This window comes from Ips typographus, linkage group LG2 (assembly GCF_016097725.1).
Source record: "Ips typographus isolate SLU linkage group LG2, UJ_Ityp_2.0, whole genome shotgun sequence".
NCBI classification, from domain to species: domain Eukaryota; kingdom Metazoa; phylum Arthropoda; class Insecta; order Coleoptera; family Curculionidae; genus Ips; species Ips typographus.
In genome coordinates this window covers 24,658,501-24,685,858 of record NC_138423.1, presented here as the reverse complement: position 1 = coordinate 24,685,858, position 27,358 = coordinate 24,658,501, and the positions used below count along the sequence as shown (strand labels likewise).

Below are 27,358 nucleotides of genomic sequence, written 5' to 3'. Positions count from 1 at the left end.
AGTCTCTTGCAACATTTTTATTTGGTAATTTCAGCCAGTTTTGTGACACAGCTTTTCCAATACGTATCAAAAATGTAAATTACTCTATACCTATGTGGGTAAACATGTAAAATTCTTTAGACTAAATGGGAAAATCATGGGGCATTTTATCTTCCCTACAAGTGTGGAAAAGTGTCAGAGCAGACATGATCACAAAAAAATCAGGTTATGTTATGCTAGACATGAAAAAAAAATGCAGATGTTGCAGTTTCTTATAATAATAATACAAATAGACTTGAAAAATATAGGCAAATTGATGATTATTGCCAAAAATGTAGACTACTAAACGTTCTGGTAAAAATTTCCAGGTCATTTTATAACATTCAAGCAAATCAGTATCTGGCATATCACTTCTTCACAAGCAAAGATTTGAAAAAGATTTTTTTAGTTTAATACAAGAAAATTTTGAACCTTGCATTTCTTGCAATCACTTCTAACCGACCTTTAAACTTGGATGGAAAAAACTGCGATTACTATAAAATAGATGTTATGTTTATCAGTGAATTACGTAAGACGTTAATTGAGTATTGATTATGTAGTTTATGCAGACCCGATTGGTAATACCCGAGTAAATTTATTATATAAGGAAAATAATGGGTCACTTGAGCGTAATATTCCACTAACTGATAATATAATTTTTTGTTGAGGGAAAATTTTAGTTATTCACCACTTATTTATTCTTTGCCACTTCCAACTCCTATAAAGCATTCCTATCAAATTTTTTATTCATTCCTAACCTCTTGAATATGCCATTCAATCGATTCAAGTTAATCTGTTATCCGTTTTTAAGTTGCGACTTTGAACAGTAATCGATTACGATTTGGCTAAATCTTGTTTTGCTGAGAATTCTTAGAAATGTTGAAAAATTGATCGATGACTCTTTATAAAGGCTGTAAAGTCATTTTTCTTAGTTCTATGAACAGAAAATAGTATTTTAGTCAACGAATTCATCAGCCATTGTTCCCGAAGGGAGAAAAATACCCATGAAAAGTGTGCATAATAGTATACTTTGTCCACAACTACTGTCCTGCAGATTAACTTCATTAGTATGTGAAAAACTTGTTTCACCTATTTTATGATTATTTCAAGCACTTAAAGTAACTACCAATTTTCTGTTAATTCTTTAAAAATAATTAATTTTATTAATTCTGTCTAATATCAGATTATGAGACAATCTTTTGATGTACCTACTTTAAAGTTGTACTTTGAATAAACTTTTCGATGCACACACGTACAGTTTTAGCAGAATTATTAAGGCGACAAAATTTGCATAGAATTTACACTAACTTAAGTCAGAAAACTACTGATACTTCCAATTAATTGCCTGAAATGACGAGTTTTGTCAACTAATCCTAGAATTGTAATGTTTCGTAAAGTTAATGTTTTACGTATAGTTTCTACCAAATGTGCATTCTGATCGCTTTCCAGCTGTTATCTTCCCTTGTTTCAAGCTATTTTTACATTACTATCACGTATATTACCTGTACTTAGTTTAAAATTGAAAGGTTCTATTCGTGCAAGGTTTGATGGGATGAAAATGAAGTCTCAAGGGTTAAAAACATTATCTGGGTGAATTTTTATGTGAATTTCACAGACCTACAAAACAATATTATTATTATAATCCTGTTTATAAGAAAATCTACTACAGTTTTTTTGGGAGATACAAACTAAACTAAAATTAAGTCTGTTTTCAACATATTTGTTAATCGCTCGGTTAACCCAGTGTAATGTAAAGTAATTTGTTACAACAGTTACAGTGTTAAAAATGCAATCACGTTGTACTTTCATCGTTAAAACTTAGTTTACTTAATCAGCTTTTAAAATTAACGGCACTTTGCCTACACTGTTCAGATGTGTCACTGATAAAATGTAAAACTGGTCATATGTTCGTAAAAACCCTCGATTAAAGCAAAAGTACAATTGTTCCTTAGTGAGTAGTTTGTGATTGGTTTAAAAAAAAAGCAGCAACAAAAGCTACAAACATAATGAATATGTGTGTGTTTTTCTTCTTTTTTGAAAACTAAAGATATTTTGATCCCTGTCATTCTATCTTAGCTGTAAGACATTTGGTAACATATTATGATGCCTTCGAACGATTTCGGAGTTTTAAGCAAACAACTATTCCAGTTAAGTGTGTAAATAATATGAAGAACAAGCACAAGAAATAAAACGGTGTAAAATGTCCTAATAATAAAGTTCTGACACCAAGACATAAGACGTAAACAACTAAAGTGGAATTAAAAACACGCAAACGTGTTGTTTTATGCATAGCAAACTCATTAATAATCATTTTAGGGTTGTGGAATTGCAATAAATATTTGCAATTTAAATGACAACACCACATTTCATACACTAATTCGAATTGATTATTCTTTGACAAAAATGGGGTTTGATCAGAATTCAATGCAATCAACAAAACCAATGGAAGATATCCACTCACCCTTCAAGTACACGATTGAACAGAAAGCCTAAAACCGTAGGACATTCTCTGATTCTACTAAATACTCCAAAATATATTGACAATTCATTTTAGAAGTATTTCGCATTTCCAATCATTTGGATCTCATCACCTTCTGGATTGCTTGAATTGGTAAAGTTTACAAATAAGTTTCTCATTACCCACACAAGTAATTCAACAGTTTTAAGAATGAAGGGAGAGAAAATGTTTACCAGATAATTTAAATTGTTATTTTTTATTTGATCTGTACACCGACTTTTTCCAGGAGACACTAAACGGTCTCTCAAATACAAAACCTTGCAAATAGCACTATTTGATCGTCAAAGAGAAGGCAAATGGCATTGAATTTATTTAACGGTCTGCCGTTCTCATAGTAAAATACTCTGCAACATCTAGGTCTAGGCCGTTAAACCATTGAATTGTAAGGCCGTCAAAGCTCATGAGTGTACGAATTTGGTACCTGGTAAACAGTGGATCAATTGTCAATAATTAAGAGAAATCGTGTAGTACCAGTTTTAGGTTGATGTCTTTGTAACCCACTGGTGGTTCCTGTAACTACACAAAGCAATATCCTGCCATAAATTGCAACGACACCTACTTACTCAGTCCTAAGAAAAGCCATAAAACGTGCAAACTGAAGTACTGCTTTGATGAAGCTTTAATGGTTTGGGTGGCTGAAACTGAAACCTGCGGTACCATTCATACCGCGTCCCAACATAGTGCATTACGTGGTCAACGTTGAAGAACCACTTTTAGAGATGATGTCATCGGGTTAAAAATAGTTGCGAGTATGTTAAAATGGTACGACGAGATTCCATCCCAGTCGCCTTGAACCATACAAAATATTTAAATTTGATATGTACCTACCTAACAAAAAATGTCAAGGTGATAACACGGCAACTTATCTCTCAACTATTACTCAATGAAGTATTATATTACATAGTAAGTACTTACTGGTATCTCTCTCACAAATCGGTTTGGCCTAAAAAATTCAAAACACAGCCAAAGCTGTTCGTGAACGTTATTAAATGAAACAAAAACAACCCAAAAGGGAATTTACACGAGAATTTCATTTAAATTTTTTTGAATAATGCCTTGCCGCCCTTTTCGTCATTTTCTCATCCGGAACGTCGAGTTAAGCGAAAATTAAATTTGCAATACAAACTGAAATCATTTACAGTTCAAAATTGTCAAAAAAAAATCAATAAACGTGTACAGATCAAAGGTCTACATGTAATTTCAAGCCCTACATATGTAACTTTTTACGTTTATCTAGTGTAAACATTCGTTGGTCTCTCCAATATTTGCGTAATTGCATCAATTTCGGTTTATTGGTTGTAATAGGAAATTTTATATCGTTAAGCAAATTTTTTGCAAAAAAATCTGGAAATCGTACCTATACTTTCAATAAGCATATGACTACCTATAATCCTTTAGAAAAATGATCATATAAGTTCAAATTCAAGTTTAAGAACGAAATCTCTATTTTGTGGTCATTTATTTAGATAACCTCTGATTACTTACTTCTCTACAGGAAACCTATTAAAGTGTTGTATTAATATTCAAAAATCTGGGACATGTTAGGACATGTGTTCACGTTCAAGAAGCTCATATTAAACAGCTGACTACTGTTTCTGTTTAACATAAACTATACATTTTGCTAACTAGTACCAAATTACCAAAATTAACGACCAGACCACTAATCCAGACAGAAGTCTCAGATAACCATAAGCCAAACAAAGCTAATTAGTAACAGCCAAAATTGCAAAATTGAATGTGCATTAAAGTTAATGTATATTGTAATTTTCAATTGAGTGTGCAAAAATTGCAACCTTTGTAACCAAAACATCCAATTAAAACATGCCAACGGATGTGGTTTACGCATGACGGGGTTTCACAGCACATTTCAGACAAGAAATGAGACAACCTGAATGAAACGTACCGAAATGCAGTGAGGTCATGGAGCACCAAGAGCATGGCCTCCACGCTTTCCCGACTCTGATCCTTTTGATTGTTTATGAGCTGCTTAAAGTGGCTAACCAGCAGCCCTAAATTGACAACCAAAAGATGTTAATTGAATTAATTCCGGGGGTGCTGAACAAGAGAAATGTAAATGTTTGTAGCACAAGTATTTGACATATTGTTGACAGACTAGAAATTAGGTGTCAAGCACAAATTCATTCACAGTTTGGTTTTCTTCTGTAAAAACGCTCAAACACGTCGATTTTTTATTGTGAAATCATTAATCATAGTTCATTAAAACTTCCCAAATTTTTATTCTTGTAGCAGTGTTGTTTTAAGTGAATTGTTTCAGCATTGAAGACCTGCACAACAACATACAAGTTAGTTATGAAATTATTCCATAATTTAAAGGCAAACATCCTCTTACTGTTGATTATTTTATTAAACTGGCTGTATTAGCTTATTTTATTAATATGTTTATTTTTTAAACTTTTTATATGAATATTATTATGCTAAAAGAAGGTAGCAATGCACAAAGTCACAACAGGACAAACTATTACTTTCTCCTTCCTTCCAATTTCTTATCGTTTATTGGTCAATACTTTGTTAAGTCATATTGGCGGGCTTTTTGAACAATCTGGTTTTTTAGTACAATTTTTTTTTTGTGATTCATAGTAAAGTGATTTTCAAAAATAAAAATATATTAGATTTCTAAAAGTATAAAATATTCTGTGTTTGGCTTTTTGATGTAAATTAGTATCATTGTTGATCAATCCGATAAAACAAATTTTCTCCTCACAATGCCAAGCTTAAAAAAAATAATTAGAAAGAAATTATTCTACAGTTACTAAGCATTTTATTAATATTGTCAAAAGGTGAAACAAAGACCATTTATTTATTAGTTGACTTATTATTACTCCACCTGTTAACAGAATTACCTTTGGCTAATTTTTAATTAAACAAACCAGGAATCAGTTTCTAGACATTTGTATAATTAATTCTCGAGTTAATTCATCAAATATTTTCGTTTCTCTTTGTGGTGTTTAATCATACTTCGTTAATTTTGGAAAGGCTCAACTTACATTTACCTCCTCGTTTACCCCATTTAGTTTCAAAATAACCTAAAAATTAGACTTTAGAGCTCGAATCAGCTAAGAAAAGGCCACAGGCGTCATCAAACGATGATGTCACGATCTCTGTACGTCTCGCTTTAAATATTGCTGCTCTCGTTACTTTCCAAGTTGTTGCAGCCAGTCAGTGGCGTGCTATTATTTTATCAGTAAAATGAAACATTTTCGTCGTTTTTAATAAAGAAAATAAAAGACAACAAGTTTTTCAAAGGAATGGAAACTCCTTCTGCTTCTTTCTTCATAAATTGTAAGACGTTACTGACGATTTCACGGCCTTGGCTGTATATGATAACACCTTTCTTTCCAACCTTTTTGAAAGACATTTTGACAAAATAACGTTTTTTATTCATAACACTATGTGAACTTCAACTGCGACCATCAACAATACAACCAAAACACCAGACTAAAACGGAACCTAACCTAACCCCCTAAGTCTCCCTGTCCGCCACTACATTTTTTTAAACTTGGCAACACCGTTTAGAGTGCCGGCTAGTAAAAGCATATAAAAAGGTCCAAATGTACCTGGCCGCTGCCGCATCTGTTTTAATTGTGTCCAAGTAAAAACCGTACTACGTTGCCAAGTGGCTTTTTGACCGCTTAACAATATATTTTCGGGAATATTTTAATAGGACGCCTCTGATTATATCTAATGCGACGGCAACTGTAGAAGGAGAAAGAAATAGTTTTAAAAACTGCGTCATTGATGATGCGGTGGCCTTTTCTCATCTGATTCGAGCTCTACCAGTAATACAAAGTAAAATTAGTAATGACGAGTGAGTGAGACAAGCCATATACCCTTCCCTTGTGTCTTGATGGTATTTCACAAACAAATTCGATAATTCACTTCGATATGTTAATAAACAAAAAAGTTGTGAGGAGTTTTCAAAATGGGCAAAATTTGAAAAACGCCCTCTAGCGTCACGAACTGACAAGATATCGAAATACGGGTTTTGCAATTCATCTTTTCTCAAAAAACGACCTCTAGAAATGTACACTAGTTTTTATCCGGAAAATGAGATTTTCCTGTCAAAACACTCTAAATCTGGACACTGGACACCCTGTATAGTTTTTGTACTAGACGTATTTTGTCGCACAAAAAATCAAAAATTAGAGCAACAGATTAGTGAGAGCAACAAAAATAATTTTCAATGAATGTTCTTGGTAATAACATAAGAACCATTTACCAGTTTTGCTTACCTAGTTTCAAGGATTTACAGATTTTCTTATATTGAACAGTGTTTAAACTAGTTTTCTGTGTGTTGTACTTTCCCGGACAAATGTTCTAACCAATTTGTTTAGGCTGGACTTGATTGTGTACAAAAAAGCTCTATCTATACATATCTGGATCAGGATGGAACCTTTTTTGATTTTTCACTCACAACATGCAATCAACTACACGAAACAATTAAAAAAAAAACATATTTTTTACTGCATCTGCATACGTTTGTGTATAAAAGTGTGCCATTAAAAGTGACGTTGTAGGCTTTCTAGTATAGAGGGCGGTGCAGAAACACATTGATTGACAATTGACATTGACAGTGCTTCAGTTGTTTACCGATTTGACAAGACCCACAAGAGTGAGGTTAAGCCGGTAAAATACAAAATGTAAGACCGGAAAATTTAAATAAGTGTCGATTTTACTTTACTTGAGTTGTGCAGGCTGGTGTTGGTAGTGATTCTGAACTGTGTGTGTTATTTTCTTGATGGTAAACCTGCATAGTAAGGTAAGCAGCAACCCCCTTTGTATGACACATGAAACATCTATCAGTCCCAAAATCAGCCCTTGTTTGCCCTCACTGTACTCTGTTTAGACATTTTTCGTTTACCAAATACAACTCACACAAAATAATAACCTAATCGATAAATTTAAATGTGTGCAATTATGATTTTTTTATATCATTGACATGACAGCTGCAACGACAAATTTCCTCGAATTTTAACGATTGGTTAAAGAACATAATGACGTCAAAATTCCGTCTCAATCAGTTCACAACTAATAGACAAGGAACGACAACTATTACGTCACTGTCACTAGCCCTGGGATAGGTGCGCTGAAATACAATATTATAAAAACATGAGCGCAAATCATATGAATAATAACCTTGCCACACATGCATTTGTGATTGGGAAAAATATTAATTGCTTGACGGAATTCGACAGAAACAAGTTTATGTTAACGAACCAAAACGGTTGATTAAAACAATAATTGTAAATGGAGATAACTGATACGATAACATGTGGTAACTAAAATGCATGATGATAAGACGATCAAATCCAAATCATACCCATATACACCAAAATACTAATAAAAGCGTATAAAATGAAATCGTACATATGGAATTGTCGCTTGCGATTACGGATTCCAGGCAATGCATAAAAAAGGTTTGTAATGAATGATGTGACGCTGTTACGTAGTCACTGCAGGATTGCGTGATGTGGCAACATACGGCGGACTTAGATGATAAAACAAGTAATTGATAGAGAGTGCAAAAGAAACAGAAAAAAAAAACTAAAAATAGCGATGGAATTGAATTTGAATGATGAACCACCCCCAAGTTTGTTTTTTGGTTGGGTGCCTTCCACCAAAGCGACAACTCACCGGTGGGCAAGGAGTTCATCAAGTTCCGCAGGAAAAACGAATCGTCGTGAATCATTAGTAGCAGGAACCGGTGTCGGGACGGAAGAAAAAATCTGATTTTTCGGCAAACATATGCGACGTCCGCGTCGTGGCGTTGTCACGGACGACGGAAAATATAAAACGTCGCCGTCGTGTTTTCGCGTTGGCAATAAGCGAAGGATTAAAACAGCAAAACACCACGAAGCGAGCAGCTGATTCGTACAGCGGGCGCGCTGAATGGAGCCGCCGAGTTGCCGCCCGTTGCCGCCGCCAGCACCAGGAGTCGACGAGCCGGACACGATTGATTTGTTCTTTCCCTCTCGCACAATGCACAAGAATTAGCGCGCCACCAGCGCAACGAACGACGTCAGTATTTCAAAAAAATTAATAAAAACCAAACAGCATCGCAATCGCAAGCGACCAAATCAAAACCCAAAAAAAAAAAAAAGGAAAAACTAGGCGACCTAATCTAAATTTTCTAAAAGGCTAACCTTAAGAAGTGCAAGGTTACCTGAACTAAAATGAGACCGTTTCGAATCTCCGTTTTCCGTATCGCCGTCCAGTGGTCTTTTCCTGGAATCCGCGATTTCCGGCGAAGGGCACGTATCCATACCCGAGTCGGCGGCCATCTTATTTGTCCATCAGCGCAGAGCGGGAATAATGGGGAAAAACACACACTCGCACTGCCGCAAGCAGGATATTGCGCACCAGGACAAACCGATTCACGAACGAAACCGAATCACTTCTGGTGCTCTATGCGAATTTTCGGTTCGAGTTGCTCCTCGCAGCCCGCCACCACTGTCCACACTGAATTTGATCGAACTGAAACTGTACAAAATTGCTGCCTGCCGGTGTGTGTGTTCCCGCCAGCCGCTGATTAGATAGCGCACCAGTTCCCCACTTTTATTTGCTGCGCCAAACTCGAAAAAAAACGACAAAAACCACTTTAAAACTGTTGCAGCATTGCGCGTCACCTGGTTCCTCCATGGTTTGTTTGACCCATTTATATTTTTGGTAGTTTTTTTGCGCAGCGCCCGCCCGCAGACGATGACAGACTCTGTTCATCATATAGAACTGACGACTGACGGTTACGTAACAGTTCTATTGTTATTTTTCTTACGTGAAAAGTTTTGTTTAATGAGAAAATTACGAAGGCGTAGAAGGGCCACAAACATTTTTTTTCTTAAATTCCGACTTCGAACTCGCAGTTTAGTAATTTAGATAAATTCCGACTTTGAACTCAGAATTTACATTGTCACATTGCAAAACCTCTTCAAACCAAATTAGACAAAATTTTTCAGTTTGGCAACATAGCAAACATTCTTCGAAGCAAATTAGTAAAATTTGTTAACTTTGGCAACATTGCAAACACACTTCAGGAAAATTAGTCGGACTTGTCAGTTTGGTTACATTGCAAACACTCTTCGAACCAAAATTGTAGAATTTGTTAGTTTGATAACATTGCAACGGCACTTTTGAACCAAATTACCAAATTTTGTCAGTTAGGCAACATTGCAAAAAGTCTTCGATCTTAATTAGGAAAGTTTGTTAATTTGGCAACATTGCAAGCAAACACACATCAAAGATATTAGTTGAACTTGTCAGTTTGGACAGATTGGAAACACTCTTCAAACCAAAATTGTAGAATTTGTCAGTTTGATAACATTGCATATACTTTTCAAACCAAATTAGTAAAATTAGTCAGTTTGGCAACATTGCAAACACTCTTTAATCTTAATTAGTAGAATTTGTTAATTTGTCAACATTGCAAACACTCTTTGAACCAAAATAGGAGAATTTGTCAGTTTGACAACATTGCAACTAAATTCCGAGTTCGAAGTGGGAATTTAGTTAATTTCCGAGTTTGAAGTCGAAATTTATCTAATTTCCGAGTTCAAAGTCGGAATTTAGTTAATTTCCGAGTTTGAAGTCGAAATTTAAGAAAAATAACCTCTGTGGCCTTTCTACGCCTTCGTATAGAAGGGCCACAAACATTTTTTTTCTTAAATTCCGACTTCAACTCTGAATTTAGTTAAATTCTGACTTTGAACTCGGAATTTAGTTAAATTTCGATTAAATCCCGACTTTGAACTCAGAATTTACATTGTCACATTGCAAAAGCTCTTCAAACCAAATTAGACAAAATTTTTCAGTTTGGCAACATTGCAAACATTCTTCGAAGCAAATTAGTAAAATTTGTTAACTTTGGCAACATTGCAAACACACTTCAGGAAAATTAGTCGGACTTGTCAGTTTGGTTACATTACAAACACTTTTCGAACCAAAATTGTAGAATTTGTTAGTTTGATAACATTGCAAGGACACTTTTGTACCAAATTTTGTCAGTTAGGTAACATTGCAAAAAGTCTTCGATCTTAATTAGGAAAGTTTGTTAATTTGGCAACATTGCAAGCAAACACACTTCAAAGAAATTAGTTGAACTTGTCAGTTTGGACAGACTCGAAACACTCTTCAAACCAAAATTGTAGAATTTGTCAGTTTGATAACATTGCATATACTTTTCAAACCAAATTAGTAAAATTACTCAGTTTGGCAACATTGCAAACACTCTTTGATCTTAATTAGTAGAATTTGTTAATTTGTCAACATTGCAAAAACACTCTTCGAACCAAAATAGTAGAATTTGTCAGTTTGACAACATTGCAACTAAATTCCGAGTTTCAAGTCGGAATTTAGTTAATTTCTGAGTTTGAAGTAAAAATTTAAGAAAAATAACGCCTGTGGCCCTTCTACGCCTTCGTAGAAAATTATACATAGAAAAGCAGTTGTAAGAAGAGAGAACCATTAGAATCCAATGGACTAAAATAACGAAAAACTTTCTGACTACTGTCATTTTTCAGTTGGCAACTGTCTAAAAGTGTCATTCTAAAGTTGGAACTGTAAATTGTAATTTTTGACAAGTTTGTGGTTGTTACTCTCAAAAATACGTTATTTTCAAATTTATACTCTCAAAACGGTCTTCTAACTCTCATTTTGAATTTAGAACTGTCAAAATTGCCTATAACTGTCATATTTAACGTTGAAAATGTCTAAAAGTGTTACTTTAAAGTGGAAACTGTCAAAAGTGTCTTGACTGTCATTACGAGTTTGAAACTTTCAAAAATACGTCATTTTCTAATTTATACTGTCAAAAGAGTTTTTAACCCATTTTTCACTTTGTAGTTAATCAATCAATAAATTTTCTGGTAATTGTCATTTTTTTGTTAATTATTGATTTTTGTCAAACAAATTGTAGTAAAATACCAATTTTTTTCTCTCAAATGTCAATTTTTCTGTCAAACAATTGTTCATTCAAATGTCTTTTTTCTATCAAATATCATTATGGCGTAGATCAGAATCAATTAAATCACTGCCGAAACTTGAGAGTTTTTCTGTAAAAATGACACAAAATACAATAAAAATCAGCTGTCAAAATGGTTTACAACTGTCTAGTGTCCTGTCAAAAGTATAATTCTTGTGTTTGAAACTGCCAAAAATATTTAGTTTTGTTTATTGAAAGAGACAAAATTATACTTAAGAAACCAGTGGTAAGAAAAGAGAACCATTTTTAGATATGGGCTAGACAAAGATGGCAACAAACTTCGTACCCAACATGTGTCAATCTGCTAAAACAAGTGCAACGTCATTCGACAGTTAGTCATATTATGACCACTTGGTATCTTGTCTCAATTACGTCACATTCACTTCAACAGACTGACAGATAACACTTATCAAGTTTGACGCCATCTCTTTCTAGTTCATTGATTATTTTGAACTCTTTTAAAATTGTTTCTTTTTTTGATTTCACGGAAATTATAGACATTTACAAATTTATGTTTTTTGTTAACGCTTCAAAATAAAAAATTGTCAATTTTGACAAAAAAATGCATTTTTTCCAATTTTTAAAAGGTTTAAAATGCTTATTTCACCCAGTTTCAGGTCCTTAGGCATAAATATGTCTTTGCTGTGCATTGGAACCCATCTGGGAGCCTATTCTTCTAAAGCAGGGAACCTGTCAGGTTTCTGTCACATTCTACAGGTGTTTCTATTGATAATTCTTTTCCCTCGTTTCAAATTTGACGTCACGGTAACGTATAGTCTATTTAAAAACTAGGAGGAGTGAATATGAATTAGGTTGCGTTATGATATGATAAAAAAGTCACGTGACCATCATGTGATTTTAAAATTATGGTGTCACGTGATTTTTAGATTATAACGCGTTTGGATCCGAAACTTATGCCAATGTCACTCAAACTCATAAATCAAATCTAGGGATTTTGTTTGGTAACTTTTGTTTGTGTATGTCAGGCTTCTTCATTCGCTCCTTCTAGTTTATAGTTAAACAAAATATTTTTACCAACTGTCAAATTACATCATCGTGACGTCAAATTTGATCCACTCGCTTCACAGAGTAGGTGGTGCATGCGTGTGACATTTTGAAATGTCACTGCACCTACATGCCTGCCTACTTTGACATTAGATCTGTTCGCGGAGTGAATCTCCAACTGAAAGTTCCAAAAATATGTCCAGTCATTGGATAGAAGTCAAGAAATGTCAATGTCACGTGACCAATCAACCAATCACAGGCGACATTTCATTGATTTTCTGTTGGAAACCTCCTCTGCGCACATTTCTATTGATCCTTTCTCAGGAAAACTAACAAAGCATGATATAAATACAGGTAAGAAAATTTCAAAATTATACATAGAAAACCCACGATGAGAAGAAAAAAGTTTTGCAAATCAAAGCTTTAGACAAGGATGAAGCATAATTTTGTAAATGACATAAGTCAATATCACATACATTGGACAGAGTTAAGGTGGTCTTCACTGTTAAATGACGTCACATCCGCGTTTTGACTCACTGACACATGTCACTTCTGTTTTTATTATCAAACGATCTTGATCAGTTAATGGCATGGAGAATAACACAAAAGATGAATTTTATACAGGTGTGGTAAATTCAAAAGCGACCATAGGAAAACCGTGTAACGGACAGAGAAACGTAGGTAAGTGCATGCGCGGGAGAAAGACAGAAAACGAAAAAAATATCAAGTAGAAGAATGTGACAAACAAAGAAGTAACCGTCACATTCAAAACCGTGTACCTGTGTCTATTGTATTGTTGCGTCATCCTATTTTTGTATAAATTTCCCTATAATCATTCAGGTTTTGTTAAGAAAACCAAATCGAATTTGTATGTGTTTTGTGTTTTACACAGATATAATAATTAAAGACAAAACAACGACACATACGATAAGACACTCCTGCTTTATAAGAATATAGAACCTCGTACTATTCGATAAAAAATAGTGAACAATAATTAAAACCAAGATTTGATAAATAAATTGCACAGGCTTTAGAATGTGATTATGTGAATTACACTCACAGAATTACTTATCTCACGTTCTGAGACATAACAAATCTCACATTACGTGTAAAACCTAAATTGGATAAGACAAACTATACTTACCCACATTAAAACCGCCAACTGCAACCCGCAATGCTAAACGAGAAATTTAGATGAAAAGACGCGCACTTAACAATGAATATAACAAAACACGCAAAATTTTGAAATGGTTAAAAATGACAAAAACGGTGATGACTGAATAACAGAAATTTACAAACTGACACTGATGCCTACCGCTGGTGGTCATTGTTACCGTTTTAAGCCATCTACGATTGGTGATTGTTATAGGATTTTGTTTTTTTTTTCTAGTTACAGGAGGAAGAAAAAAAAATCAGAAAAGTGTGGGGTTAAAAAATTTGCATTTAAATATATTTCAGTGAATCTTTTTGTTCTACTATATTAAAGCAACATTACCCACAGATTATTACAATGTAGAAATATTGCATTAAACCATTGTACTTATTGCAGCAACATACTGAGAGATTTGACAAATATCCTAAAAGCACTAGACGAAGTTAAACAATGTTTTACAATGTTGGTCTAACAAAAACTCAAAGAGTCCACAGAAACCGTTATACAAATAATATACAGTGTCCTAGATTCAAAATCAAGATATTCTACAAAAGTTATTTGGTAAGGGGTTGAAGACAAAAGGGTGTGTCATGACCCTATTCCAAATTTCATTCGAACAATATAAGCTAAGCTTGCTTTTTTTGCAAACACTGCTTATCTTTGCCACATTATTTCAAGCTCGTTTCACAAAAAGAACATTTTATCTTAATAATTACTTAGGATAGCATATAATTTTATACTGTGTTTTAACAGCAAAACACCTGGTGGGCGCTAAATCAGAATAATCAGCAACTCAGCCCCTTCATTGCTAATTAATACCTACAGTGGTAACTATTATAGTTATTAAAAATCTAATAAATGCTTATTAACTTTTAATTACTGGTATTGTAGAAACCTTGAATAGAAAAATCTTACTACGTTTATTTTTGTTCGATGGCCCATGAACACTCTGCTAAGATCCATTGCCAATTGGTATAATATTTATAATGATTGCGCAGTTACCATCAGATTTTATGGACGTGATGTAATGTGATTATTTCTTCAATGTCTCATTTACATTATTATGATGGAGGGAATTTATTTGTATATTGTTTTAATAAATTGCATTAGTCTGTCAAGGATTAAATAAACATGGTATCTTACTCATGTATGAAAGTGAATATTTTTATTTGTCTTTATAATGATGTGTATATTTATAACAAACAGTTCTAACTGTGTTATTCAAATGACAGTTTCACCATTGTAAATTTATTTAAAAAATATTAAAAGATAAATTAAATCTTTATTAAAAGTGCAGCACAAAGAATAAATTATAAATTTCGAACTCTCTTTGTCCCGTATTTACATTATAGCCAAAAATGCATTTACAAGCTATTTGCTACTTGTCCAGCTACAATGAAGGGTTTTTTCATTATTTGACTACCTGGCCTTTGGGCTAAACGCTACTTTCTTAATAAATCGTTAAGTACTGGCCTTCCCAAACTTTAAGCATCAAGCCCAAACGATTTTGATTGTTAATTACACGGTAAACAATTAGTGTAACCCCTGCAGAATTTACCAAATTTGATTGGAAGGATAAGAATTATGTAAATCTTTTCTTCAGAATCTGTAATATTCCCCGTAAAATTTTGATTGCTTTTAGTTGAGACTTTTTACTTTAAGTTTCACTTCCCTATTTTGTAAAAAATTACATTGATTTATTGGATACAAAAAACACTAAACTAAATTTAAAAAATCTGAGAAACTACAAAAAAGAAGTTTTTTTAGGTTTAACCAACCCAACCCAACTTAAAAATTGTCTTGAAAACGGTGAAAATTAACTTAAAAATCAGTAAATTGACTTTGAAACCTTGAAAGTTGACTTAAGAATCTTAAAAATAGTCTTTGTAACCAGTTTTCAGTCTTAATTAGACTTTTCAATTAATAGATATGTAATTCGTAATTACTCTTTCTTGGTTTCCGTAATGACTACTTCACCAAGTGTCCAGAAAACATTTGTCTTGTAAAGAACTTTTTTCGAATTGTCTATACTCACTAGAACTAAAAATGTATTTATGTACAAACATTTTTCTTTAGGAAAAGACTAAAAATTAACCACAGTTTTCTCAGTGAAAATCAGTTTTCACTTAACCAGTCCGCACTAATATTGAGATTTTAGCTTTTGTGTTATTGACTTTTTTTTAATTAAAAAAATGGACTAATAACCACACAGAAATATAATAAAATTCTGGAATTAAAATAACCATTCTAATATCCAAGAAACCTTTTCTGAAATACAAATGACTAATCTGAAATACAACTCTTGCTAAAATCAAATTTACAATACTGAAACACAAATTTTAAATTCTGAGATCCAATATTTTCTAAAAACCAAGTGATATTTTCTAAACTACATGGGTAAATGGTGTAGAATTTTGAGATTGAATTGATTGATGATGAGATTGACTGTGTTTTTGGACCAATCACAAATTAACTCCCTGTGCTATGATTTACGCAAATGCTGCATATGGGGACTTACGATAAGTTAATTAATAATAAATACAGAGAACTAAATGGAAATCTGGATTTTATAAGTTTCACTTAAACAGTCCAAAAATAGCTATTTCAGAGTTTCATTCAGTATTATATTTTTTAGTATTATTTGCTACTTTTAGTAACAAGCATTTAGAAAATCTAGCAAAATTTTGATGAATAGTTGACATCAGACTGTTTTACAAGTATGATGAGTTGCACACCAAAACTGACTACAACTATAAGTAAATAATCCCACAAATTAAGTACTACTCTTCTATTTATTCAACATATAAGGTAACTCATCTACATCTGGCCTAAAAAACTGCTATTTGCGCGCACATACGTCCACTCACATCGATGGTACCGCGAGTACCGTTACCATTAAGACGCGGCAGGAATCGCACAAGGTCTTACATAGTATCAAGTGTATACCAATGTCAGTCGACATAGGTGATTTCGGTTTAAGCAGGAAAAAAATGAGTGATGAACCGAGCGAGAAAAGTAACATTGAAAATAATGAAAATACAGACAACAAACTAGACAAGGTGAGTAAATTATTATTTTTTGTAGTGAAAGAGGAAGATAACAGAGTCTGTTATACTAGGTCAAGACACAAGAAAGTCTAGATTAGAACCGGCAACTAGTTTCATTGGTATTTTGATGCATGCATACATCATAGTTGTTGTGTCTTGGGCTCTTGGGATTTGAAGAAGACTCTTTCAATGGGCACTGCATACATTTATTGATCACATTAATATATATATATGTACAAGGACAATTTTTATTAAGACCAACATGTGCCCTCGTTCATGGTTGAGTAGCAAGAGAGATGGCGGGTCATCGGTCGTCCACCGGCTTCCCCCACTGTCCAGTGTTGCCGCTTTTCGAGGGAACGCAATACATCACATTTCCCTCCCTTCTTAATCTATAACTATACTATATGAGACAACACATGTGTGCGCCATGACAATCGAAAGGTAACCAGGCCTACCCCATACAATACTAATTAGCATACTCAACTAAAGAGTCCGGGACTTCCTACCTAATCCTTGATAAAGTCTCTCAAATGAACAGACGGTTTCGACGCGCGCCCCGACCTTGTGGTGACGCCACCCTTAGCCGCAGGTCCACCCCCTGCCTGTGTACGCTTGTCGTACCTGCACTCCATGACAATGCTGTCTCTTCTCTGACTGGTTTCTACGCCTGGACTTTGTAATCCGGCGCCGGCACCAGCTCTTGTGTCTTCAGTTGCAGCTTTTGAGGGTGTTTGAGAGCCTACATCTACGAACACCTCCTCATCTGTTGAGGTTTCGCTGTCAAGATGCCCCACTGGTGTCTCATTCGAGTTTCCTGTAGGAGTGGCATCCTGGTGGTAGTTACTCTGCTTCCCTTCTTCTGTCCACCCTGCTGCTATTTTTCCCGGTTTTATTGAGGGTTGTCGCGGTTCTGCTGCCTGTGAGCACTTTCTGTTGTCCGCTTGGTCAACAGCGCCTCTCACGATTATCTGATTTTTGTGCCTCTTCCACAGCTGTCTAGTCGGCAATCTGCACAAATACGTGGTTGCTCCTATCACTCTCTCAATGACTGCCTCAGTCCAAGCTTTCTTATTTATTGTTCTATAGTCTCTTACCATTATTTCCTCTCCCTTCTCTAACCTTTGCTTGCATTGTCTTCTTTTATTTGTCTCACGTTCTTGATGCTTTACCATATTTTCCCTGGCGGATGTTGCACTTTGCGTTGCTGGATCTACTACCCTATTTCTTACTTGATCCAGTAAGGTTCTCAGTTTGCGGCCAAGCATCAACTCTGCTGGGCTAACTTTGGTAATGCAATGGGGAGTGGTTCTGTAATTTAAAAGAAATCTTGCAATTATAGTGTCAATGTCAGTGTTGCTATTCCTCTGATCGTTCAGCGCAGCTGAAATTTTGTTTTTGAAGGTCTTCACTGCGTTTTCGGCTGCTCCATTGCTTTGACTATTATAAGGAGGGATTGTCACATGTTTGATACCATTCTTTGAGAAGAATAGTTCAGTCTCTGATGCTACAAAGGTTCTGCCATTGTCTGAACAGACCAACTCGGGCAACCCGAAGCATGAAAACACTCTTCTGAGGTGCTTGATCAACTCTGACGCAGTCATACCCTGGACAGGTACCACTTCTGGCCATTTGGTGAATGCGTCTGTGAGCACCAAGTAATTTTTATTCTTGAATAGCAAGTAATCAATGTGAACTCTCTGGAACGGTCTAACAGCTACTGGCCATGGAGTTACGACCTTTGGTGGGTCAGGCTGCGTCTTGAGACATGCAACACATGATTTTATAAGGTTTTCTATGTCATTATCGATGTTGGGCCACCAAACATATGATCTAGCCAGCTGTTTGGTCTTAACAATACCTAAATGGCTGGTATGAAGTAGATTTAATACCTCTTTCCTGCATGAGCTCGGAATCACCACTCTGTGGCCCCACATAACCATGCCCAATTCCTCATGAAGTTCATCCCTCTTTGAGTATAAGTTCTTCTCTTCTACCTGCAGTTCCTTGGGTTTGCATGGCCATGTTGTCTGTGCGTATCTTACTACCTTCTTCAAAACTCTGTCTTTCTTAGTCTCCTCTCTAATCTTCTGCGCGTCGAGTGGCCAATGCTTGCTGGTTTCTGCAAAGCTTATGAAGCATTCGGGCTCAATCTCTCCCACGTCCGGCGGTAGCTCGTTCTTGCCGTCTGGTAATCTAGATAAACAATCGGCGATAAAATTGTTTTTGCCTTTTATGTATTCTATACTATAATCAAACCCAGACATGTACAACGCCCAACGCTGTAACCGATCTCGACTTCTTACTGGTATGCCCTTATTTTCGCCGAAAATTCCCAACAGTGGTTTATGATCGCAACGCACGATGAAACGATGCCCGATCAAGAACTGCTGAAAATACTTCAGTCCAAAAATGATGGCCGCTGCCTCCCTATCTATTATAGCCATTTTTTTCTCGGACTCAGCCAGAGTCCTGGATGCCATGGCCACTGGCCTTTCACTTCCGTCGGCCTGTCTATGGAGCAACACCGCCGACAAGCCACTATCGGAGGCATCAGTCTCCAAAATCGTAGTTTTAGAGGGATCGAAGTGGGTTAATACTATGTCCTGGCTAATTAGTTTCTTTATTAACTTAAAGGCATTTTCACATGTGGTGTTCCAATTTACAGCTTTACTACTATTACTTATGTTGTTCTTCAGAAGTTCGTAAATTGGCTTCATTATGCTTGCCAGGTTCGGTATGAACTTAGCATAGTATTGCACCAGCCCACAAAAAGATCTCACCTGTGTTACTGTGGTCGGCCTTGCTGCATTTTCTATTGCTGCTACCTTCTTTTCGCACTTCTTTAGGCCTTCTTCGCCTATTACGTGTCCCAGGTATTCTACTTCTCTCTCGAAAAACTTGCATTTTTCCGGCCTTACGGTAAGCCCTGCTTCCCTCAATCGCTGTAACACTTCTTCACAGTTCCTAATGTGCTCCTGAGTGCTCGCGCCAGTGATGCATATGTCGTCTGCAAACACGGCCACGCCTTTTAATCCCTGCAGAACTTGCTCTATCGTCATCTGGAAAAGAGCAGCTGCTGGAGACACCCCAAAAAGCATTCGGTTTGGCCTGAAAAGACCTAAATGAGTTGTGAGTGTCATTGCTTCTTTTGACTCTTCTGAAAGCATTAACTGTGTATATGCCTGATTGAGGTCCAATTTAGTGAACAACTTACCGCCCGATAACTGATCAAAGATCTCATTTATGCGAGGTAAGGGGTAGTGGATATTTTTGTCTAAACATTTATTCACAGTCGCCTTATAATCGCCACAAATTCTTACCGTTCCGTTGGCCTTCCTGACTGGCACTATCGGAGTTGCCCATCTTGAATTTGTCGTCGGCTCTAGAATGCCTTCCTCGACCATCCTCTTTATTTGCTCTTCCACTTTTTGTCTGTATGCCAGGGGAACTGGTCTATGCCTGAGAAAAATGGGTCTCGCCTGCGGATCTATGGGTATTGTGACCTTGTCGTACCTGTAAGTTCCCAAGCGATTCGTCAAGACATCGGAATATTCCTTCAACAGCCTGTTCCTGTGAGAACACTGCAAGACTGAATTAACGTTTAATGATATATTGAAAGCACTGAGAAAGTCCCGGCCTAACAAACAAGGTCCCATGCTATCAACTACATAAATCTTTATTGTTCTTACTTTGCTGAAGGCTCTTACATTTGTCACAAAGTATCCTAATGGCCTAATCATTGACCCTGTGTAACCACGCAGCAGTATGTGATCTACTTCAAGCTGAACATTTGGAAGACCCTTTTTAAACACTGACCTGCTTAGTGTGGTCACACATGATCCAGTATCAACTTGCATGCTGAACATTTTCCCCATAATTTCAACCTGAGCAACAAATCCCCCTGAACAACCCTTATGTGTATCTACCTTAAGTATGTCCCTTGCGACCTCTGCTTCTTCACTTGCCTCCATCAGAGCATTTTGTCCCCTCACTGTGGCTCTGCGACAAGCTCTCTCCAGATGGCCCTCTACGCCGCATCTTCTGCATCTGTAGTTTGCATAACGGCAGCTTCCTGGGTGGTTCCTGCCGCACACTCCGCACTTTGATGGATTTCCCATCTGTTTAGCACTTTTGTTATTGTTTTTCCACTTGTCGCCATTGCCGCCTCCATCTTGGAACTGGCTGCGCGCGCCCTCTGACATGCCCATCGCTATGCCTGCGCGAGCAGCAAATCTTCCTCGGTGACGGTCCGCCCTGTTGCCACTGTTCGCTCCGTTTCTAACCCAATTGACTTCCTCACGCTCGTGCTGGCTACTTTCTCCATTCTTTACTTCCTTCTGTACCGCCAACTTTAAAAGACTCTCTAGGGGCCTATCTGAATCCTCTTCGCATAATCGGTCCAGTATTGAGCCCTTCCTCAATCCTGCCATAAACTTCTCCCTCAAAACGAAGGTCAAATTTCCTTCAAAAGCACAGTTAATGGAAAGTCCTCTCACCCGCACGTACCATTCTTGCGAGGTTTCGCCAGACATCTGAGTGGCCGCCCAAAATTTGCTTCTCTCGCGCCACACGGATACAATGGGGCTGAAGTGACCACAGAGTAGCTTGGTTAGTTCGGCATACCTTTTGTCTTTTGGTAATGCCGGATAAGTCAGTTCACGCAATATGGTATAGGTGGATGTTCCAATTAGGCTCACTAAGGTTGCAGTTTTTACAGGTTCTTCAATTATTTTGTTGGCGGCAAAGTACTGGTCCAATTTCTCTTGGTATATCTGCCAATCATCGGTGGCATGGTTGTATTCCGCCATGGATCCGATCAAGGCTGCCATCTTGAATATCGCCGGTCCGGTCGGTCCTTCTCCTCGTGGGATCCTAGCCCTTTACTAGTTTTCGGCTAAGTATCCAATCCTCGTCGCCATTTGTTGTGTCTTGGGCTCTTGGGATTTGAAGAAGACTCTTTCAATGGGCACTGCATACATTTATTGATCACATTAATATATATATATGTACAAGGACAATTTTTATTAAGACCAACATGTGCCCTCGTTCATGGTTGAGTAGCAAGAGAGATGGCGGGTCATCGGTCGTCCACCGGCTTCCCCCACTGTCCAGTGTTGCCGCTTTTCGAGGGAACGCAATACATCACAATAGTGTATATTTGATGAAATTTTGAGTACTGTTATTAAAGCTTTCGTACCAACTTCAACAAATCGTTTAAATTTATGTATGAGAGGACCCACTATATGAGAAAAGCGAAAGTTGTTTACTTTAAACTGTTTAAATAAAAATACCTACACTAGAAAATGTTACATATACAGGGTATTCACCAAGGAATCAGAATTTCCTAACCACTCCAAAACTGTTTATTGCACTTTTAAAGCAAGAAACTTTTGTCACAGTTTCTATTTATCATTTCTTTATAATTTTCCATCATAAAATTGAATAAAATAATTAAATATTAAAACTTCATATTTTAAGTAATCTCATGGACTAAAACTGCTTTAAGAAACCTATCCATTTTATAGACTAAAAAAAACACAAATTTTAGGGTGTGCCTAAAAAGAAAATTGACTTGTCTCCCCTGTTTGAACTGCTATTCACTACATACTGGGGACTTTCCATAGTATTCGGTGGAGTATCCATGCTCACCATTTTTCTAATAGCTGCAGACGAGTGTAGGCAATGCTTCAATAGGGAAGAAACCATTAAAGAACCAGCACAACCTTTAACGAAAAACCTTTGGGCTTACGGCAGAAATATTGAAGGTGGACACCTTAAGGAAGTCTTCACCATTTTGCAACGGATGGGTTATAAACGAAGTGAAGATCCTGGTAAATATTTATTTGGTTGTATAGTCCAATGAAAATGAGTGGTATTTTTTAGGTGATAATTGGGATTTGCTTTGGGCTCATGATTATCCTTTCAGAGTGTTACAGCCTGAGTTGAGTCGGTTAAAGCCATGGCAGAAAATCAACCATTTTCCAGGCTGTGGCTATATTACCAATAAAGTTGATTTGGTAATTAGCGGACTGCCTTACATTCCTCCAGCTTTCAAGCTACCGGAGCACAAAGAAAAACTTTTGAAATACGCCAGACTTCATCCAAATGTAACGTTTGTCCAGAAGAACAACGACCATCGGAATATAAAAATTGAGAAATTATCCAACATCGATTTGGATAAAAGTGGCACTTTTGTGCAAGAGTTTGTAGACAAACCCTTGTTGGTCAGTGGGCATAAGTTCGACATAGGAATCTACACTATTATCACCTCTATAGACCCTTTAAGAGTATACATTTACAACGGTGAAGCACTGTTGAGGTAAGTACAGTACTCTGCAAAATACTTTACACTTTTTAACTGCAGTTTCGTTATTTTTGCAGGTTCTGTCCTACAAAATACTATCCCTTTGATCCATCGAACTTAGATAAATACGTGGTGGGAGATGACTATTTGCCTATATGGGAAGTGGAAGCTTTGGACTCCTACTACAACAAATTAGGTTTTGGAATGAAGGAAAGTTTGAACGCTCATTTACGTGGATTGGGCAAAGATCCAAGTGTTATTTGGAGTCAAATTGAAGAGTCAATAAGAACAGTATTACTGGCTAAGGAACCTTTGATTGCCGACATTCTTAAAAGGTGAATTCAAATACTATAATTTGCTTTTAATATAAAATAATGTTGGAATTATCAAAATATTGAAATGACACTGAAAATTAGATACAAATACAAAAGAAACTTCTTCGAAATGATGCGTTTTGACTTCGTAATAGACGAAGATTTGAACATTTACTTATTGGAAGCCAATATGAGCCCCAACTTATCCTCGGCCCATTTCCCACCAAACCGACAGCTGTACCAGCAACTTCTCTACAATGTTCTAGGACTTGTAGGAGTTGGAAGCAAAGTGCACCAAAACACACTAGAAGTGAAGTAAGTACCCCTCAACCTCCTCTGGTACATTTTTTCTAGTTAAATATAAAACACACAGAACTAAAGAAGAAGAAGAGATGGTGGTTTCAGCCAAACACATTATGACTTATCCAGAAAAATGCAACAGTCAGCTATGCAAAAGCAGTTGCGTATCGCCAGACTGTCAGCTGTGCAAACCATGTTTGTCTAGAGAAACCAGAAATTATTTAGTTGAAGCGTACAAAGAACATTTGAATAAAGGGGATTGTAAACGAGTATTTCCTCCTATAGAGGTTTGTATCTAGGATTAGATTTAACTCTCTAAGTTAACAATATTATTGCAGACTAAAGAGCAAGCGCAACAACCTGTTGACGCAAAGTATTCCGCGGAAAATCGGTTACACTACAGATGGTTTAAAGGAAAATGTCTTTTGGAGGACAGTTGGTGTTAAAAGACATGAGTCATACCATGTATAGCCTACATATATAATAATTTATTTATTATCATTACTTAGTTTAAGTTAGTATCCTGTTAATTGTTCTGGAATGAATAGCAAAAACTGAGTCAAACGTCTTTAAATTTATCCAGCTACAAACTACATTTACCTCACTTTAACGGTTAGTTTCATGACTTGCCCAGTGTAAACTGAATCTAAGACCCTAATACAATTTAAAATTACACATTTTGAACTTTACTAGATAACCAAATTTTTCCATTATCGATCGATAGTTAAATCGTATACAGCAGTGCAAAAGGAACACATTTTTTTACAAAATATACCACTCTTCTATTTTGTCAAGTTTTATTGGCAAATAATAATTTACATATAATAAAGTAACAAAACCCTAATGCTAAATAAACTGTAATTTAACAATAAAGTGCATCCTTACAGTCTGGCAAAAATAAAATAACTAAGCATATTAATCAACATCTAATAAAGAATAAAGAGAGTATCAAAAAGAATATTCATCAAAAGGTAAATAACAGAAAGCAAGTAATTATTCCCTGTTTATACAATGTAATGTAAAGTACATATAAGTAATTTATTTAATCTGGGTTAGCTGGAATGATAAATCTACTGAATAGCAAAATATTAAGAAGAAAAACAGCGTGTGATTATTAATAGTACAGGTTTGTTTCAAGAGTCAGCAATTATGCTTCTATTGAAGAACTTGCTTCAGGATTTTCATTTTTCCCTTGTAAACTCAATTGCATCACTTTTTCCCTCAGTTTGACGTTATGCTCGGAAAGATATTGGATTAAGTCAGCCTAGAAAAGGTTACAAATATAGTGTTACTTTACACTTTTAAGCTAATCGGTATCCCACCTGTTTTTCCAGAAAATCATAAACTTTACTTCCAATCTCATGATAACCTACTTCATTTTGGGTCACAGCCTCTGGATTACCAGACGAAAGCCATTCATTTTTCAGAACATCCGGTGGAGGCTGTTGCTTATTAAACTTTATTACCTTCACTACAAATTTCCACAAAAAAATACACTCACGAAGAAAACACTATTACAACTTACTCATATAGCTGATGTTAATCCCAAAAAGTAAGCAAAACTCCACAGTTATTAAAGCGCAAATGTATCCTTTGGGTGAGAAAGAACCCCCTTTCAAACACTTTTGCTCAAAATCGTCAGGATAATAGTGTTGCATTAAAGTTTGAACAAATAAAAGGGCCACACTCCATAAGCTGACTACAATCAGAGGCAAACTGCCATGACATTCAACATTTTTGTAAAAGTCCAAGTAACCCATTAGTCGAATTTTGTTGTGCATGTGTTTTGTTAACATGTGCAACAGCTAAAATGCAAAACAAATTATTCACATAGTCAAATGAAAACATGGCCTAGAGTGTCTTTAAATATGTCAGTGCAAATGGCCCTTAGAACACTTGTAGAAGTCTCTGGCACTTTTTTAAATTAATCTAAAATCTTTTGACAATTTAAAGCAATTCTTGGAATGTTTAAGACTCTTGTAGAAGACTGACAATTTCTAGAAGGTTTGCAGTATTATTTAGAGAGCTTAAGCACTTTCAAAATGATTCTAGAGGCCTCTGACTATTTAAAACCACTCTGGGAAGCTTTAAACACTTGTAGAAGCTTCTGGCACTTTTTAGAATGTTGTCAGTAATATTTAGAGGTCTTGACACTTTCAAAATGGACCTAGAGGCATTTAACATTTAAAATAATTCTGGGAAAGTTTAAGACCATTGTAAAGGGCTCTAAAACTTTTCAAAAAGTTCTTAGTGACATTTAGAGGTCTTTAACACATTCAAAACGGTTCTAGAGGCCTCTGACTATTTAAAACAATTCTGGAAAGGTTTAAGACACTTGTTCTGGCACTTTTTAGATGGTTCTCAGTAGCATTTAGAGGTTTATTATATGAGGGCCTAGTATGTATATGTAAAGTAAATATCAGAAAATTAAAAATCGTTTGTCCAATTGAATACTTTAGTCATAATATTCTGTGTTGAATAATAATTTTGTAGAAACCTACACAAACTACACTATTGATACTTCTCCATCAACTGTCACAGGCCATAAACACAAGATATTTTTTTTATGTAATCATTGGTGTTGTTAACATTGTCAAGGTGCAATTCCTTGATAAACTTTGCTTAGTTGAATTGAAATGCCTGCGAAAAATTGAATCTAAGGTCTCTGAATGTCTGTGCAATTTTTTTAAAGTCAGTGAATATACATTACATTATACCAAACAGACTTTAAAAAACAACAAAAGTACTACTTAACTTACCAATGTAAAAAACCAAAATGCAACATGGAGATAAATTATGACAAAATATTCTCTGCATCTGCTTGCTGTATCTGGATGGGAAGCAGCATACACAATAGCCAAGACATCCAAAAGTACTGTAAAAACCAAGTGTAAACTAAACAGTGGGCAGGTCTTTAAGGATTGAAATGTTCCAATTGTTCCAAAGAATTCCAAAGTTGGCAAAAGTTGTTCGCTGTCGGCCATGTTCACTGATTCACTAAAAAATATCGCTCCCTAAAATTAATAAATTTCAATTGTTATATGCAACAACTGCAAATACTACTGTAATCAAAATATGCGGTTTTCAAAGGGTACTCACTCCTGAATTTGTATTATAGTTTTGTGATAAGCTGACCATGGCTTATTCCATGCTTATAATGTATCAGTAAATGCATGTATGAATATCGTTAAATTAAAAAAGTGAAATTAGTGATATTGAATTGTTTTTTTGAGAATACTATAAAAGTTCAAAGTGATTCAAACACAAAAGATTACAAAGTATCCAAAAATAAAATGAAGTGTTTTGACTTTTATTTGATAAACAAAGTTGGAGGTTATGATGTTAGAGTTACAAAGTACTCTTCTTTTTCTAAGTTTGTGTAGTCATGTGATCACAAACGTAACAGATGTGACGGTTGTCAAGAAACGTGTTGTATTCATATTAATTTTTCTGTGCGCTGATTTAACAATAACTAAAAGTTATTTTGTATTAATTGTTTTAAGGTTTCTCATTAACTTTTGAAATACAAGTAACATTAAAACTGCATTTAAACAGTCCTTAGAAATTAATACAAAATCAAACAACAATTGTCTTGACAAGTTCCGCTGTTGCTTGTCAATCACTTCCGACGTGCCTAATTCAAAATGACGGACTTTTAGACCGTTTAGATCCAAATCAATAAAACATCAGTTTTAAAAAAAATA

The 27,358-nt window shown here is 35.6% G+C and overlaps 3 protein-coding genes and 1 long non-coding RNA gene across 9 annotated transcripts in view; 2 read left to right on the top strand and 2 right to left on the bottom strand.

The window, feature by feature from the left end:
• The window catches only part of ps (RNA-binding protein Nova-1-like protein passilla), a 50,448-nt gene extending 36,609 nt beyond the window's left edge, over nt 1–13,839 (bottom strand). Inside the window, exon 1 of one of the 4 annotated variants that reach the window (XM_081973991.1) lies at nt 13,678–13,839. Coding sequence is in view for 3 of the 4 variants with exons in the window: in XM_081973989.1 (XP_081830115.1) it covers nt 8,718–8,835 (118 nt within the window). In the remaining variant the exon portion in view is untranslated. Of the gene's footprint in view, nt 1–8,188; nt 8,383–8,717; nt 9,025–13,677 lie in introns of those variants that run through there. The other 3 variants (XM_081973989.1, XM_081973988.1, XM_081973990.1) reach the window with 3 other exon arrangements.
• Nucleotides 7,204–24,740, top strand: TTLL15 (tubulin tyrosine ligase-like 15). 2 transcript variants are annotated; one of them, XM_081973994.1, is made up of 7 exons: nt 7,204–7,313; nt 22,285–22,567; nt 22,620–23,055; nt 23,118–23,375; nt 23,457–23,669; nt 23,728–23,941; nt 23,993–24,740. In XM_081973994.1, exons 1-7 carry the CDS (start codon nt 7,293–7,295, stop codon nt 24,098–24,100), a joined length of 1,533 nt encoding a protein of 510 aa, XP_081830120.1. In that variant the 5' UTR covers nt 7,204–7,292; the 3' UTR covers nt 24,101–24,740. The 2 variants fall into 2 exon arrangements, with proteins under 2 accessions (XP_081830120.1, XP_081830119.1); XM_081973993.1 differs by lacking the exon at nt 7,204–7,313 and adding an exon at nt 16,555–16,745.
• On the top strand, nt 20,892–21,747 carry LOC145725295 (uncharacterized). The gene is made up of 2 exons (XR_014177220.1): nt 20,892–21,404; nt 21,454–21,747. It is a non-coding gene; the product is annotated as an uncharacterized LOC145725295 (long non-coding RNA).
• Nucleotides 24,435–26,985, bottom strand: LOC145725293 (transmembrane protein 192). Of its 2 annotated transcripts, none has more exons than XM_081973997.1 (5): nt 26,754–26,985; nt 26,414–26,668; nt 25,180–25,459; nt 24,977–25,125; nt 24,435–24,918 (listed from the first exon to the last, which is right to left on the bottom strand). In XM_081973997.1, the coding sequence occupies exons 1-5, from the start codon at nt 26,790–26,792 to the stop codon at nt 24,802–24,804; spliced, it is 840 nt and encodes a 279-aa protein (XP_081830123.1). In that variant the 5' UTR covers nt 26,793–26,985; the 3' UTR covers nt 24,435–24,801. The 2 variants fall into 2 exon arrangements, with proteins under 2 accessions (XP_081830123.1, XP_081830124.1); XM_081973998.1 differs by having other exon boundaries at nt 26,414–26,651.
• Nucleotides 26,986–27,358: the final 373 nt, after the last annotated feature.